General features: G+C 43.3%; 1 protein-coding gene across 2 annotated transcripts in view; it reads left to right on the top strand.

The window, feature by feature from the left end:
* Nucleotides 1-16,106, top strand: part of ctnna2 (catenin (cadherin-associated protein), alpha 2) — a 672,433-nt gene that overhangs the window by 93,943 nt on the left and 562,384 nt on the right. Inside the window, exon 1 of one of the 2 annotated variants that reach the window (XM_036933401.1) lies at nucleotides 5,592-5,775. The exons of the other annotated variant lie outside the window; for it this stretch is intronic. Coding sequence (XP_036789296.1) covers nucleotides 5,761-5,775 — 15 coding nt within the window. The 5' untranslated portion in view covers nucleotides 5,592-5,760. Of the gene's footprint in view, nucleotides 1-5,591; nucleotides 5,776-16,106 lie in introns of those variants that run through there. 2 annotated transcript variants of the gene reach the window in all.

Below are 16,106 nucleotides of genomic sequence, written 5' to 3'. Positions count from 1 at the left end.
GATGAGCCCTTGTAGATTACATTTCTCAATTGTTGCTGTTTGTTCACTTTTGTTGTGTAACATTTGCCATGTAAAATAGTTTTTGTTGATAACTATTATTATTGTTGCTCTAAACATTTATTTTTGTAATACATTGCTTTTGGCAACAGTGGCAACCACACATTCATGCCTATAAAGCATTTATTATTTATTACATTTAATTGAATAGAGAGAGAGAGGGGGGAGAGAGACATAGCGAAAGAGAGAGAGAGAAGGGGACAGAGAGAGAGAACAAGGGAGAAAGAGAGAGAGAGAAAAGGAGAGAGTGAGAAGGAGAGAGAGAGAGAGAAAGGAGAAGGATAGAGTGAGAGAGAGAAAGGAGAGAGAAAGAGAAAGCGAGAGAGAGAAAGAAGGAGAGAGAGATTGCAGAATTTCTTCATTTTCTAGTGGTTTTTTGGGCCTCCTATGTCCAAACAGTAAAAAAGTATATATTAAATTGTTTTTGGGATTGAAAAACGTTTTCATTGTAAGCTTAAACTTTAAATCAGATTTAAAGTGTGTAGATAATATAATGGTCCTATATATTCTTAATCTTTGAGCACTAACAATTACCTAAATAAAAGCTGGACAGTTTAGTGAGAATCAAACATTTTTAAAATGATTCATTCCGGATTATTTTGGTCGTGGCATGGGGCCCCCATTGATTTTGTCATAATGATTGAGTCACTCAGACAGCATAAGCCATGACAAAATGTGTACAATTGCAGGAAATGTACTTTAAAGCTGCATTATTTTATCTCCGCCACATGGCAAATATGTAGAATTGCAGGAAATGTGCTGTAAAACAGCTACATTTTGTCACTGCGGCCAACTGGATGGCCTGTAAAGTTTTCAGTCGAGGACCTGTCGTGGAAATGTTCTCTATTTACCAAATCATGAGCGCGAACCACACACAAGTCAGAGTTAGTTATCAAAGTCCATCTTTAATTATATGAGCTCTATCACAACCCTGTGACTCTCAGATCAATTCAGTGTATATCAATTAATTCTCTGAGAGCCCCCTCTACATTGCAACTGAGATCCTTTAATAGCAAAGAACACACATAGTCAGACAGCATAGACATAATAAATTGTTCAACTTTGTCTCCTTACTCAAACCCAGAACCATAAACCAATCCTCCATATCAACAGGCATATATCAAATTGTCATTTAGATACAACCAATTCTAAATACAACCAATCCTGGACAAGCTCACGGGGAGCATAGAATGATTCCAGACACTGTCATCCTCCTCTCCCCGATGGGAAAAGTAGGGAGTGACTGGCACACAGACACAGTGGAGCAAAAGATATGTTTACACATGATGACACCTTGACCTCTCCCCTCTCTGCGGCCCATGCAACTTAGTCTTGACAGAGAACAGATAACTGCCAATGGCCACCACTATAGTACAACAAAATACATTCTTATGAGAAATAACTCATAAGCATATGATGAAAATAAAACATCTTATCTATGTTACCCACCAATTCAACCTACGCCCCATTTTGATCCATAGTAAAACACTGTTCTGCAGCATTACCAGTTGTTTTATGGCTTGTCAGTTTCTCTGCCTGAAAGGAGAATGCTGTTGCCATGGGTGACTTGAGTTGCCGTGGGTGTCTTATCTCACTCCCTCCAGTAAGAGAAGAGCTCACCACATCAACCAAACGTCCTCCTCATGCTGACAATCGTAGTTATTCTTCTGTGTTTTTTTGTTGTGCTATTTGTTTTCGTTTCATTTGGAAACGTGACTAATTAGACGTGATGGAATAACCGTAATTGCTATGGACTTTAACAAGTTTCCTTAACAAAGTCAACAGCTTGTCTATTATGATAGAACGTTTTTTTTCCAATTTCTCAAATTATTTGAGTCGATAATTGGGCCTGTAATTGAGTCAAGAATTAAGAGTGGAAGGTGGAAGCTGAAGGAAGACTAAGCCTTGTGGTTACACCAAACAGATAACAATGGTAACAACACTTGTTTCCGCTGGTACTGACTTGGAATTTACTATAAAATGTGGTGGTGTAAATATGTACTTTCTGCCACAAAGGGTGTACATCAGTGGTTCATAGGTTATTCATTTGTCATTTACATTTTACTGTGTCGCTTCTGATTCATATCCTTCATACTTAGTGTATGGGTAATGTGGGACTCGGGCTTCAATAGTCCAGTGAGACCGTAGACTGACCTTTTGAGTTGGACGTTTTATATGGCAAATGGCAATATAATTTGTGTTAATAGCGTTTGTTTTCCAAATACCTGGTAATACCTTCACTGTAAAATAGAGTACTGCCCCAAAAAGTTTAAAAGGTCAACCAACACAGCTTGTGACGTACCCCTTTACACTTCGCTTTGCACCTGCCTCTCGCTCTCGTGTTTCCCTATCCTTGTGCCTCTGATAACAGCCATTGATCGAGAGAAGAGGGAACAACAACAGACAGAACCTGTCAAACTCAGTGTGGCTGCTTCCCGCGCCTGTTGAAAGACCGGCATTATCTCCCCAAGCACAGGCAGACCATGCCGGCCAATCCCTGATCATTTATCACGCCTGGCCGGGTACATTTAAAAAAAACTCAAAGCCTACTATGTAGCTACACAATCTAATTATGCGTCCCAAGTGTCACCCTAGATGTGTTTGTGGTGGCCTCATGCTACATGCCTTGGGGAGCACGGCATGTGAGGGAGGGGAGGGCTTATCAGTTTTGTCTCTGTCCATCACATGCTAGTTAGGCCAGACCATATCCGAGTCCCAAATTGCATCCTACTTCCTATATAGTGCACTATAGGGAATAGGGTTCCATTTGGCATGCAACTTTTCTCTGGGCCATATAGCTTAGCTGTGCAGACAGAGGAGGCAGCATGGACATTGATCCGTATGCTGATCCTTTGGTGGTGGGACCATGTGGCCCCCTTCTGTGTGTGTGTGTGTGTGTGTGTGTGTGTGTGTGTGTGTGTGTGTGTGTGTGTGAGAGAGAGAGAGAGAGAGTCAGTGTGTGTGTTTGTATGAAATCCCTATCGATCTATCGTCTGCTGGACACTGGCTGTTACGCAGAAGTTGTGCCCCAAATGGCACCCTATTCCCTATATACACAAACCAGAATCTGAAGACGGTTGTGTTGAGAGCATGTTTAAAGGCTACATGACAGTTTTCAAACAATGTATGAGAAAAGGTGCTCGGTAGTATCCGTGTTTGTTTGTCCATGGTTTTTGACATCATATAAATGCATAATCTCCAGGGAGATTGTTCAAGGTTGACATCGAAATTGGACGTCTATCCCATGTCCAGAGGACTTCAGGAAATGCATTCAAAACCGTCCACTAGGGGCAACAGTGAGCTCGGTTACCATCAAGTAATCCCATGACTCTGGATCAAAAGGTTGCGTGTTCAATCCCAGTCTCAGACACTGTTTTTTGTTATAGATATTCTTCCCAAACCTGAACCCTTACTGTAACCATTTGGAATGAGTGCCTCATAACCCTTTGGAGCAACATCGATATTTGACGTTTGGAGAACGTGGATGAACATCTAATTCTGCAGTGAGACTGTGAGAGCTTGTTGTGATCTCTCTCTCTGTGTGTGTGTGTGTGTGTGTGTGTGTGTGTGTGTGTGTGTGTGTGTGTGTGTGTGTGTGTGTGTGTGTGTGTGTGTGTGTGTGTGTGTACGCACGCGCGTGTGTGTGTGTGCGTGTGCCAAATCAGCCACAGGATGCAGTGGACAGAGGACCACTGCCAGCCAGTGAGCTTCTAAAGGCCAGTTTGCTCAGTAGAATATAAATCTATGAAAATTCTAGATACCTGGCTAGTGGTGCGAATGTTTATCTAAGTTGAATATCTATTTGAGACGAGGGAGAAAGCAAATATTTACATCCTTGTCTAAACGCCTCGCCCATAGAGTTGAGGGAAGGGATGTTCTCCTTTCAACAATCGCTTTGATCTGCTAACGTGTCCGTTTTCAAATGAAATAGTGTTGCTTTTTCTATTCGCACTCTATTGGGAATGTACTGTGAAGAAGCAGTCTAGTCTGGTTAGGCCAGATTCATACATACAAACATTCATCTCCCAAACATCCTCTTTTACACCTTCTGTAGCCACAGTCTATATCATTTGAATAATTAAATGATTATAAAATCATTGAAAACTTATTTTAATTCCCAGACACACCACAGGTAGCCCAAATCATAGACATCTATTGCTATTGGCATCTGAAAATGTCACAGGAAAGAAAAGCTCCCGCCTGTTGTACTGCTGTTGAGATATGATGGCGTGTAAAGGATGTGTGAAGGTTACATTGTTGTCGTCGGTTGTTGCTATGCACATCTTACAGGCTTCAACCCTCCCCCACTTCCACCTCCCAGTGAGTCGTTCAACCTTGCGGTGACCTTTGACACTTTATTGGTCAGTGTGGGTCACCCTTGACCCCACTTGCCAATGGACTTTCATCATTATGGACATCCTTCCTTTGAGCCATTCGGATCCCTTTATGTCCACAGAAGAAGAGAAAATGTGCGGTTAGGAGACAATTTATTGGTTAGGATTCATTGGGATCTGGTTGGTTAGATGGACGCATCAGCCGGGTGACCCCTCCCCTCCCAAAAGGCTTAAAGAACATTGATTGAGGTAAGAAGCGTTTTCTTCCCGGAACGGGTAAACCAATAGACCCAACGACTCCTCTTTCTGAATCTGACATGCCCCACCCCCGAAAACAGCTTGCAAACAATTATTTTACTGCCATAAGAGGAAGTAATTGACCACCAATAATGAATGTCATGTTGTTTGTGGTCGCCTCCTTGTGAGGAGGTTAGGCGTCCCTTGGATTCCTGCCTGCTCGCTCTTCATAATTGCATTTCACAAACTCCTCTATGGCCGGGGACCCAATCCATCAATTTCTCAACATCTCTAAAATACAACAGGGACCTCTGAACCCAAACCCTCTAGAGTATAGAGATGGAGGGTACTTTGGTAGTATAATTGAGCAGCGAATTCGATGGAGAGATGGCTTCAACAAAGCATTGTCCCGATAGGCTGCTATTGACTGCTACAGTTGTTTGTCATTTGGGCTCCAGACCATAGACATCTCATGTTTTTCTTTTCTTTTCTTCATATGACTGTCTCCAGCGGCGTCTACAGCCACACTACAAGTCCACTTTGCTGTCTGAGTTATGGGTTGCGGCCCAAATGGCACCCTATTCACTGTAGTGCACTATTTTTGACCAAAACCCTATGGGCTCTGGTCACACGGAGTGCACTTTAAAGGGAATATGGGGCATGCAATTTGGGACGCAACCATTGCTCTGAAGAGATTACTGGCGGGAAGTTCATTGTGAACTCCATAGCGAACGAAGTGGACGTGTCCGAGAGGGAAAACATGGATTGGCTCTATAGAGAGTCATGGGAAATGTGCCCCGGTCGAGGGCAAAAGCAAAGTGGATTTTCTGCTCCTGCTCTACTCCGCCCCTAATCCCGCTTGTTGGAAGGGATTTCCGCCAGTCACAGGGATGTTTGGGAATGTCGACGTATCTGACGCTCTTCGCTCTCTGCCGGATGTTTCCAGAGTTTTTGGGGGGTTTGGAAAACATTTCCCGAGGACGAGCTGCAGGTCTGATACAGTAGCTGTTGGGGTCCACAAGTGGTTCTTCTGACGGCACCGCTGCAGAGCACTGAACACTTAGAGCCTAGAAACCCACTGGAGAGATGACTATCTGATTCCCCAGGCTGGTTCTTGTACTGTGCCACTAACATGGAGTCGAACATGGTGAGTCGGTCTTCTTAACTTCTTCAGTGTGCTTCAGTGTCCTCTGTCTTTCCCCTGTCTCTCTCTGTCTTTCTCTGTCTCTGTCTGCCTCTTTCCGTGTCTCTCTCTCTGTCTCTCTCTCTGTCTCTCTCTCTCTCTCTCTCTCTCTCTCTCACGCTATTCGTGTCTCCCCTATCTCCCCCTCTCTCTCTCTCTGTCTCTCTCTCTCTCTCTCTCTCTCTCTGTCTCTGTCTCTGTCTCTGTCTCTCTCTCTCTCTGTCTCTGGGTTAATGTTTGATCTAGAGGTCAACTGTCTTGTATTGATTCTTCAGCTGGAACAGAGCTATAATGGGCCCTAAGGTCCTTGCAACACATCGTCGTTGACATATACCGCATTAACTCAGTGCTCTCCTAACCAGCGTACCTCTCCCTGGAAGGCTAAATAATTGACAATGAGAAGGTGGATGATTATGCATGCATTGGTAAGTCTGGAAGCACAGCGTAGATCCTTGTCACTTTGGCAAAGAGCAAAAGCTTGTTTCGATGCAGAGCAGCCCAGGCCTGGAGTCAGATCAGCAAGAAGCGTGTGTGTGTGTGTGTGCGTACGTGCGCGCGTGTGTACGGGCGCACGTGTGTGTACGGCTTTGAATAAACTGAGAAGAGGGATAATGGCTTTTGCCTTCAGGGCTATAGGTGTGATCACAGCAGGCCATTGTAATTCCATACAATAGCTATTTATAGTTTGTGTGTGTCTGTACCCGTGCGTGTGCGCACATGTGTTGGGCAAGGGGAGAGGAGGGGAGTGGAGAGAACAACAAGTGATGTATATTGTCCCTCTAAGGCGTGTACTGTATGCAAATCAGTTGTGTACGTTTTTACAGTATAGAGACCGGCTGACATTATATGTCGTCATATAGAGGGATACAGGAATTGCATTATCCTTTTCCCAGCCATCTCATTGACGCCGGTCTAGCTGTATCCCCACTTTGCTGTCCTTTATTTTTGTCCGTTGTGTACAGACATTTTCTTTCAGTTGAATTACTTTAGCCTAGCGCAGTAGCTAAATCGTGTCCAGCAGACAGTGATTTGGATTAACTCACAATGAATGATTAAGAACATAATCTGCTGTGAAATGCCTGGAGTGTAATTGACACCAGTGCCAATGTGGAGGAGATATGCCCGCTTCTCTCCTCATGTAACAAAGGGACGCTAACTGAAGACTCGCTAAATGCCAACGCCGAGTAGCTAACGGCTAAATGAGCTTTCTGTCTGATGAGTCGTAATGCAAGTCGTGGTGAGTCGTGGTAAGAAGCGTGGGAGTCTGGAGGAGTTTAGCATTTTGAGAGCTGGTTGGAGCCATGTCCAGTGGTGTAGTGGAGGGTAAAAACACACAATTGTAGCCATGCCTCCTAAACGTGTAACATACTCCCCATTAACTGACTTAGTAGGCGGCAGGGTAGCCTGGTGGTTAGAGTGTTGGGCCAATAACCAAAAGGTTGCTAGATTGAATCCCCGAGCTGACAAGGTAAAAATCTGTCGTTCTGCCCCTGAACAAGGCAGTTAACCCACTGTTCCTAGGCCGTCATTGTAAGTAAGAATTTGTTCTTAACTGACTTGCCTAGTTAAATGTTTAAAAAGTAGCAACCTTGCCTTTTTGGACAGCAATGCAGATTTGCTACAAAGTCAACATGGCAGGCACAAGCGAATGAATAAAGTGTCAATGTTGGCTATCCTGCAGTGTTGAATGCCACAGGGCCTGGTAGCATGCTTGCGAGTGTGGTCGGGCGTAAAAGCAGCAGCGTTGGTTAACTTGCAGTTTGGCACGCGGCAGGCTCGCTAGCGTTAGTGCTCTGGTGAGAATGGATTGAATGCCAGTGTTGGCTATGAGTAGTGAATGCCTTCACCCCCTCTTTCCAGGGTCCAGGGCCTGGCTCAAGTGACTGGCTAGTAGTGTTGTCACAATACCAGAAGTTTTACTTCGATACCAATACCAGGTTTAGTATCACAATACTCAATACCAAAGCGATACCAAAGCGATAGCACGACAAAAAAACAAGACATGTTTCAGGGGAAGGGGATATATCTGATCTCCAACTAGGATGTGACAATTGTTAATCAAATCTCCCGATTTTCACCCTCCATTTTTACTCAGTTTGCTCATACAGCTCTAACTGTGTATGCATTCGTAAATCAAGACCTTTCTTGAGTTGGGCCCTGGGATGGTGCAACTGTTGAGCATCTGAGTGTATGGTTGTTTGTGGGGGAAAGGGTGTGCGTGTGTGTGTGTGTGTGTGTGTGTGTGTGTGTGTGTGTGTGTCCCACAACTGTTGCGAGGGAGTTAAAGATGTTAGGGACAGTATAGGCTGAATCACAATAATTGTTTGCGAAAATAATAATTGCTTGCCAAAATGTAATTTTTGTAATGGCAATACTGGTAAGAGGTAACAATCCTTTGCATAAACTCTCTACATTACTACAAATATGAATTGCTAATTATGGAAATTAGATAAACAGGATGTTTTAAATATATATATATATTTTTTAATAGCTATATATAATACAAGGCGATGGAAATGCTTTTTCAACTGGCTGTTGATTTGCTTCTGTTCTGTGGCTCTGTGTGCTCTTTTCCAAGGATGGGTCCTGGTTTCTACGGGGCCATGGTACCCTGGGGGTCGGGGGAGGGGGGGGGTGGCTCTGTGTGCTCTTTTCCAAGGATGGGTCCTGGTTTCTACGGGGCCATGGTACCCTGGGGGTCGGGGGGTGGCTCTGTGTGCTCTTTTCAAAGGATGGGTCCTGGTTCCTACGGGGCCATGGTACCCTGGGGGTCGGGGGGTGGCACTGTGTGCTCTTTTCCAAGGATGGGTCCTGGTTCCTACGGGGCCATGGTACCCTGGGGGTCGGGGGGTGGCTCTGTGTGCTCTTTTCCAAGGATGGGTCCTGGTTTCTACGGGGCCATGGGATCCTCGGGGTCGGGGGGGGGGGGGTGGCTCTGTGTGCTCTTTTCCAAGGATGGGTCCTGGTTCCTACGGGGCCATGGTACCCTGGGGGCCGGGGGGGGGGGGGGGGGGGGGGGGGGGGTGGCTCTGTGTGCTCTTTTCCAAGGATGGGTCCTGGTTCCTACGGGGCCATGGTACCCTGGGGGTCGGGGGGTGGCTCTGTGTGCTCTTTTCCAAGGATGGGTCCTGGTTCCTACGGGGCCAAGGTACCCTGGGGGTCGGGGGGTGGCTCTGTGTGCTCTTTTCCAAGGATGGGTCCTGGTTTCTACGGGGCCATGGGATCCTGGGGGTCGGGGGGGGGGGGGTGGCTCTGTGTGCTCTTTTCCAAGGATGGGTCCTGGCTCCTACAGGGCCATGGGACCCTGGGGGTCGGGGGTGGCTCTGTGTGCTCTTTTCCAAGGATGGGTCCTGGCTCCTACAGGGCCATGGGACCCTGGGGGTCGGGGGGTGGCTCTGTGTGCTCTTTTCAAAGGATGGGTCCTGGTTTCTAGGTGGCCATGGGATCCTGGGGGGGGGGGGGTTCTACTTAGTAGCAATGCAAATATCATGGTACACTCAATCATCATGGACCTTTTTAATGGTACGTTTACAAACAGATATTATGATAAATAGAATTGAAACTTCTCTCATTATGGTAATTGGTGAAATAAGTGTTGCCAGTTATAATTGTAATGGCTTAGCAGATAATAAGAAAAGACAATCAGTATTTACCTGGCTAAAAGAGAAGGGATTTAATATCACAGGAAACTCATTCAACAGTTTTAGATTAAGTTTTGTGGAAAAGGGATTTGGGGGTGAAATATATTTCTCCCATCGGCAAAGAAATTCAACAGGGGTGATGATATTAATTAACACTAACATTAACACTGCATTGGAATTAGTGGGTATATGGAGGCGTAAATACCCTGACCTAGTGAGATATACATGGCGGAGGCTTAATCAAGCTAATCGTCTTGATTACTTTCTAATGTCATTCTCTCTGGCACCAAAAGTTTAAAAAGTGTTGATAGGGGACAGAATGCGTTCGGATCATCACATAATTGGCATGTACACTACCTTTCAAAGGTTTGGGGTCACTTAGAAATGTCCTTGTTTTTGAAAGAAAAGCCTGTGACATCAAATTGATCAGAAATACAGTGTAGACATTGTTAATGTTGTAAATGACTATTGTAGCTGGAAACGGCAGATTTTTTATGGAATATCTACATAGGCGTACAGAGGCCCATTATCAGCAACCATCACTCCTGTGTTCCAATGACACATTGTGTTAGCTAATCCAAGTTTATAATTTTAAAAGACTAATTGATCATTAGAAAACCCTTTTGCAATTATGTTAGCACAGCTGAAAACTGTTGTCTTGATTAAAGAAGCAAGACAACTGGACTCGTCAGTCTATTCTTGTTCTGAGAAATGAAGGCTATTCCATTCGAGAATTTGCCAAGAAACTTGTCAATGAAGTGGTGACACAGGGTACCGTACTAAACCACAAATTACCTCTAACATTAACAATGTCTACACAGTATTTCTGACCAACTTGATGTTATTTTAATGGACAAAAAACATACTTTTCTTTGAAAAACAAGGACATTTCTATGTGACCCCAAACTTTTGAATGGTAGTGTATATAACTCTTGCAGAATTTCCACGTGGGCGAGGATATTAGAAATGTAATCAAAGCATGCTGGATGATAACTTGTTTTTAACTAGGACAGAATCCTTTAGAATAGACTTATTCCAACATAACATAAGTACAGCAGATCCCCTTATTGTATGGGACACTTTTAAATGTGCCTTTAGAGGCCATGCAATGCAGTACTCATCTATAAAACAAAATACACTGGGATCAAAAGAGTCCATGTTAACAAAGGAAATTGAAGGACTAAGAGTACAGATAGAAAACAATAAAAACTGTACCATAGAGGCTGAGAGGAAGTTAGAGGAAAAACAAAAACAAATAGAGGAACTTATTCAAGAAAGATCCAGTGTAATATATTATAAAAAATAAAGTGTACTGGGTGGAATAATGGGGAAAAATGCACCAAATTATTTTTCATTCTTCAACATAGAAATGCTACACAAAAAAATAGAACTTGTTACAAATGATGGAGTCACTCATGATTCACCAAACAATTTTTTGAAAGAGGAAGTACTTTAAGCATATGTTTTCGCTGCAGTCTCCTCCATCTCCGCTAACCGAAGTTAATATGTACCGATTTTTTCCCTATTAATAATGTAAAATGAACATCTGTACAGAAAGACTCATGTGAAGGCCAAATTACAGATGAGGCACTTCTTGATGGAATTAAAGTCTTTAAGTCCAGGAAAACTCCAGGGCTCGATGGCAAATTAAAGCTAAATGCTTGGCGCATAGAATTAAAAAGGTTTGCTGGATATTATTCATCCTAATCAGACAGGTCTTTACATGGACAATACATTGGAGATGATATAAGACAAGTACTTGAAACAACTTGAAACAATAGAACACTATGAAATATCTGGGAAACCAGGCCTGGTTTTCATCGCTGACTTTGAAAAGGCTTTTGATCAAGTACGACTGGAGTTTATATATAAATGCCTGGATTATTTCCATTTTGGAGAATCTCTTATACAATGGGTTGAAGTTATGTATAGTATCCCTAGGTGTAACATAGTGTCACAGGCCCCTATTCCCACTGATTGTATTTGTATATATGTGCCCTCTGTTCACCATGGTGCTGTCGATTGTTGTTACAATGTCCATTGGTGCGTGTGAGTACCTGTGCTGTGTGTTTTGGCTTTCGTGCCTTTGTGGATTGCGCCGATGATTACGGGTCTCTTCCCATGTGTTAATCATTGTGCGCGTGTGTTATTCATTCGAAATACTCCTCGCTCTTTCCTCGCTCTTTTGTTTTGGGTTTCTACCCTGTGATTTGTTACGTGTTTGTTTGGTCTTCGTCCCCTGTGCCTTTACACGGCACGCCTTAATTTGGGCTTAATAAAAAAAACTAGTACGTGTCCCTGCACCTGTCTCCCTTGGTTACTGGTCCAGGAATGGCTGAAGAATTGCAACATTTACCTAGAGCTAACACTGCAGACAGCAATACTGGGGGATTTGAAAAGTCATAGTCAATAATATAATAATTATTTTAGCAAAATGTTTATCTTTAATTTACAATCTGTAGAAACTATGAGAATAGAAAGGTTCAGTACTTTGTGAAGCAACACAGAACAGTTGAAAAATATGTGATGAATAGAAATCCAAAATGGATGGTGTTAAAGATTGATGGGAGGGGTTGAATGGAGCTGAAGGGTGGTACTACAAACAAAAGGATAACCAATGTAAAACATACAGAGTCTGTAAAATGTATATAGGTTAAGACATTTTGTGAAATAGCACAGTTGCAAATAGAAATCAAACTGGATGGACATCAGAACTAGTAGAAGGCCAGGACTAAAAACAAAACTAAATCTAACTATTGTAAAATAGATTGTGTCAGTAAAATGCATATAGTATGCATAAGCTGGAAGTAGACGCCTACGTGTTATTGTTTATTAGTTTACTCCAATTGGGGGAGGTGTGTAAGGGTTTGCGGGGAATAATAAAGGAAGGTATATTCTAAAAGAAAGTGTGTGTGTTTGTATATATGTGTAAGTATGTAAATACATATGTGTATATGGATGAATGTATTTATATATATAATGTGGGTATGTGTATGTATGTGTGTGTGTATATATATATATATATATATATATATATATTTACCCAAAAAACATTGGAACAGTGGATTGGAAATTATGCAGACAATTACATTGATGGAAGCAACAATCTATCCGCAATAATAAATCTGATCTACCCCCTTAAAAATAATGTGAAAAATAAAAACTAAATTAGAAAAAATGAAAAGTAGATACAAATGAATGGCACTTGATCCAGACAGATACATTTTGAGTTCAATATCATTACATGTGCATTTTTTTACAGCAGCATTTTTCTGAGACAGCCATGTAGGCATTCATGAATCAATTATACAATCATACAATCAATTTGACTTTTTTTTATATCAATCTAACTACAGTACATAATGGCAATCATTGCTGGCTTGCCTGGTTGGTCTCTGGATGGGAGACCAGATGCTGCTGGAATTGGTGTTGGCAGACCCAGTAGGAAGCACTCTTTCCTCTGGTCTAAAAAAAATATATCCCCAGTGCCCCCAGGCAGTGATTGGAGTCATTGCTTTTCGTAAAGTGTCGCCTTTCAGATTGGAAGTTAAACGGTTGTCCTGACTCTCTGTGGACACTAAAGATCCCATGGCACTTATTGTAAGAGTAGGGGTGTTAACCCCAGTGTCCTGGCTAAATTCCCAATCAGGCTCTCATACCATCACGGCCACCTAATCACCCCCATCGTCCAATTGGCTCCTTCACCCCCCCCTCTGTAACTATTCTCCAGATAGATGCTGTAAATGACAACATCTCAAGACATGACCTGGTAAAATAAGGGTTAATTAACAGTGGTTCGTCCTTTAAAAAAGTTGCAGCCCTTTAAAAAAGTTGCAGCGTACTGAAGCACAGTTTGCGTGGTGCCGCAGAATTCTCGTTATTTAAGTGTCGGCCATTGTAACCGTTAAAGCTAGTTAGTGCTAGTTTGACCACCAGAGCCTGACCACCAGTGGCTATCTTTGAGAATAATTTGATAGCCTGATAGGCTGTACTAGAGATATTAAAACTTATTTTGTAAGAACATAGTATATGGGACTGATTTTAAGACATGTTGCTTAATTCATTTGATTAATATTATGGTGTTTCTGTTCCAAGAAAAACAAAAACTCTCCGGGTTTCCGTTCGGATGGAACGGAAAATATAGCGCTACACAACCTGACGGTCGGGAGTAGGTTACAGTACTGGGCTATTTAGCTAAAGAATCTCCGTGTCGTGCGGGCAAGCGTGATACTGGGGTTCAATTCCCCGATGGGGAGGAAGGAGTAGGCTGTCCATATAAATAAGAATTTGTTCTTTACTGACTTGCCTAGTTAAATAAAGGTTACACTAAGAGCATAACATTTCTACACCATAATTGTTGTCTAGCCTATACCCAAATGGAGATTGGGTATAAAAATTGCATTGATTTATCAAGACCAGTCCCCATGCCTGTCTCAGAGCAGCGCGAAACGGTGCTAAAATAGTTGTAAGCTATTGCTTCAAATCCTATTGCTTCTAACTTCAATATGCTCTTTAAATAAATAAGACCAACACCACTTTTAACAGCACTTTACTCAACACTAGTGAGACTCATGTCGCCTATGGCCTGCAGTATATCTAAAAATATGACGTGACTCTCCGCCAAATAATTACATATTTTTAATTTGATTTATTTAACTAGGCAAGTCAGTTAATAACAAATTCTTATTTACAAATACAGTATACCAGGGAAGAGTGGGTTAACTGCCTTGTTCAGGGGAAGTACAACAGATTTTTAACTTGTCAGCTCAGGGATTTGATGCAGCAACATTTCGGTTATTGGCCCAACTGTCTAACCAATTGCCGCCCCTGCATGCAGGATTGGAGGATTCTAAATTAAAACCAAAGCCGCCTCATGGTTCTCCCAGTGGCGGCTGGCACGGGTATCGAACCTGCATCTGTAGCAACGCATTTTGCACTGCGGGAGATCCCATCCACTCGGAGCCCCCATCCACAAAGTTTCAAAATACAGAGTGGTGTTGGTAAAGGTATGCTGCTAGTAGTAGTAGTAGTGTCTGCTCGTTATGGCGCACACCTGTCACCATCGTTACGTGCACCTTTGAGAATATCCAAGTGGTTTTTACATAATTCTAAATTAATAATAATAATAATTGCTTTGTTTGAAAAATAATATTTTGGAGATTATTTTGTTTTCCAATATTGTAAAATGAGAGGGAAAAAGGTCTTTCTTTCACATGGGGTGAGACATTTTTACTAATTTGTAAATAACGACTGTTTGCTATTTAGAATGATTTATTTCTGTTTTCAGAGGGAGAGAAACCAAAAACATAGTCTTCTCATGGGTCTCCCAGTTGAGGTCAGCACAGCATCTGTAGCAACACAGCTTGCATTGCTATCCAGTGTCTTAGACAGTTGTGCCACTCAGGCACTGTACAATGTGACCGGTTGGGAGTGGGCTACAGTACTACAGTAAGAGAAAAATTATCCTAATATTATAAAATAATAAAAACCTTAGTGTAACAACAGTTTTTGTAAGTAATACTGAAGTCGTGCACAATTATCTGTCATGTACTGTCATGTTGTGTCTTGTCTCTGTCCTTTCCCTTCACCCTGTCTCCCTCTGCTGGTCGTTGTTAGGTTACCTTTTCTCCCCCGCTTTCCCCCAGCTGTTCCTTGTCTCCTCTTGACTACCTCGTCACCCCTTCTCCCACCTGTTCCCCTTTTCCCTCTGATTAGTCCCCTATATCTCTCTCTGTTTTTGTTCCTGTCCTTGTCGGATTCTTGTTTGTTGTGTTTCATGCCTGAACCAGACAGTCGTCATGTTTGCTGTAACCTTGTCTTGTCCTGTCGGAATCTGCCGGTCCGTCTGAGCCTACCTATGTTTGGTAATTAAAGAAGCTCTGTTTAAGTTAATTCGCTTTTGGGTCCTCATTCACGCACCGTAACAGAAGAATCCGACCAAGAATGGACCCAGCGACTTCGGATCCTCTCCACTCAGCCGTCGGGATCCAGGGAGCGATGCTAGGCAGACACGAGCAGGAAGTGTCTGCTGCTCGACATGCCGTTGAGACCCTGGCCACCCAAGTCTCCAACCTCACAGAACAGGTTCACCATCTCCGCCTCGATCCACCGGCCACTTCCAGGGCTTTCGAATCTCCGGAGCCCAGAATCAATAACCCGCCGTGTTACTCTGGGGAGCCCACTGAATGCCGCTCGTTCCTCACCCAGTGTGATATTGTGTTTTCTCTCCAGCCCAACACTTACTCCAGGAGCACTGCTCGTGTCGCCTACGTCATATCTCTCCTTATTGGACGGGCTCGTGAGTGGGGCACGGCAATCTGGGAGGCAAGGGCTGAGTGTACTAACCAGTATCAGGACTTTAAGGAGGAGATGATACGGGTTTTTGATCGATCTGTTTTTGGGGAGGAGGCTTCCAGGGCCCTGTCTTCCCTATGTCAAGGCAATCGATCCATAACAGACTACTCTATTGAGTTTCGCACTCTTGCTGTCTCCAGTGGCTGGAACGAGCCGGCCTTGCTCGCTCGTCTTCTGGAGGGTCTCCGCGCAGAGGTAAAGGATGAGATTCTCTCCCGGGAGGTTCCTTCCAGCGTGGATTCCTTGATTGAACTCGCTATTCGCATTGAGCGACGGGTTGATCTTCGTCACCGAGCTCGT

This window comes from Oncorhynchus mykiss, chromosome 10 (assembly GCF_013265735.2).
Source record: "Oncorhynchus mykiss isolate Arlee chromosome 10, USDA_OmykA_1.1, whole genome shotgun sequence".
Classification (NCBI taxonomy): Eukaryota; Metazoa; Chordata; class Actinopteri; order Salmoniformes; family Salmonidae; genus Oncorhynchus; species Oncorhynchus mykiss.
This window is presented reverse-complemented; position numbering and strand designations above follow the sequence as displayed.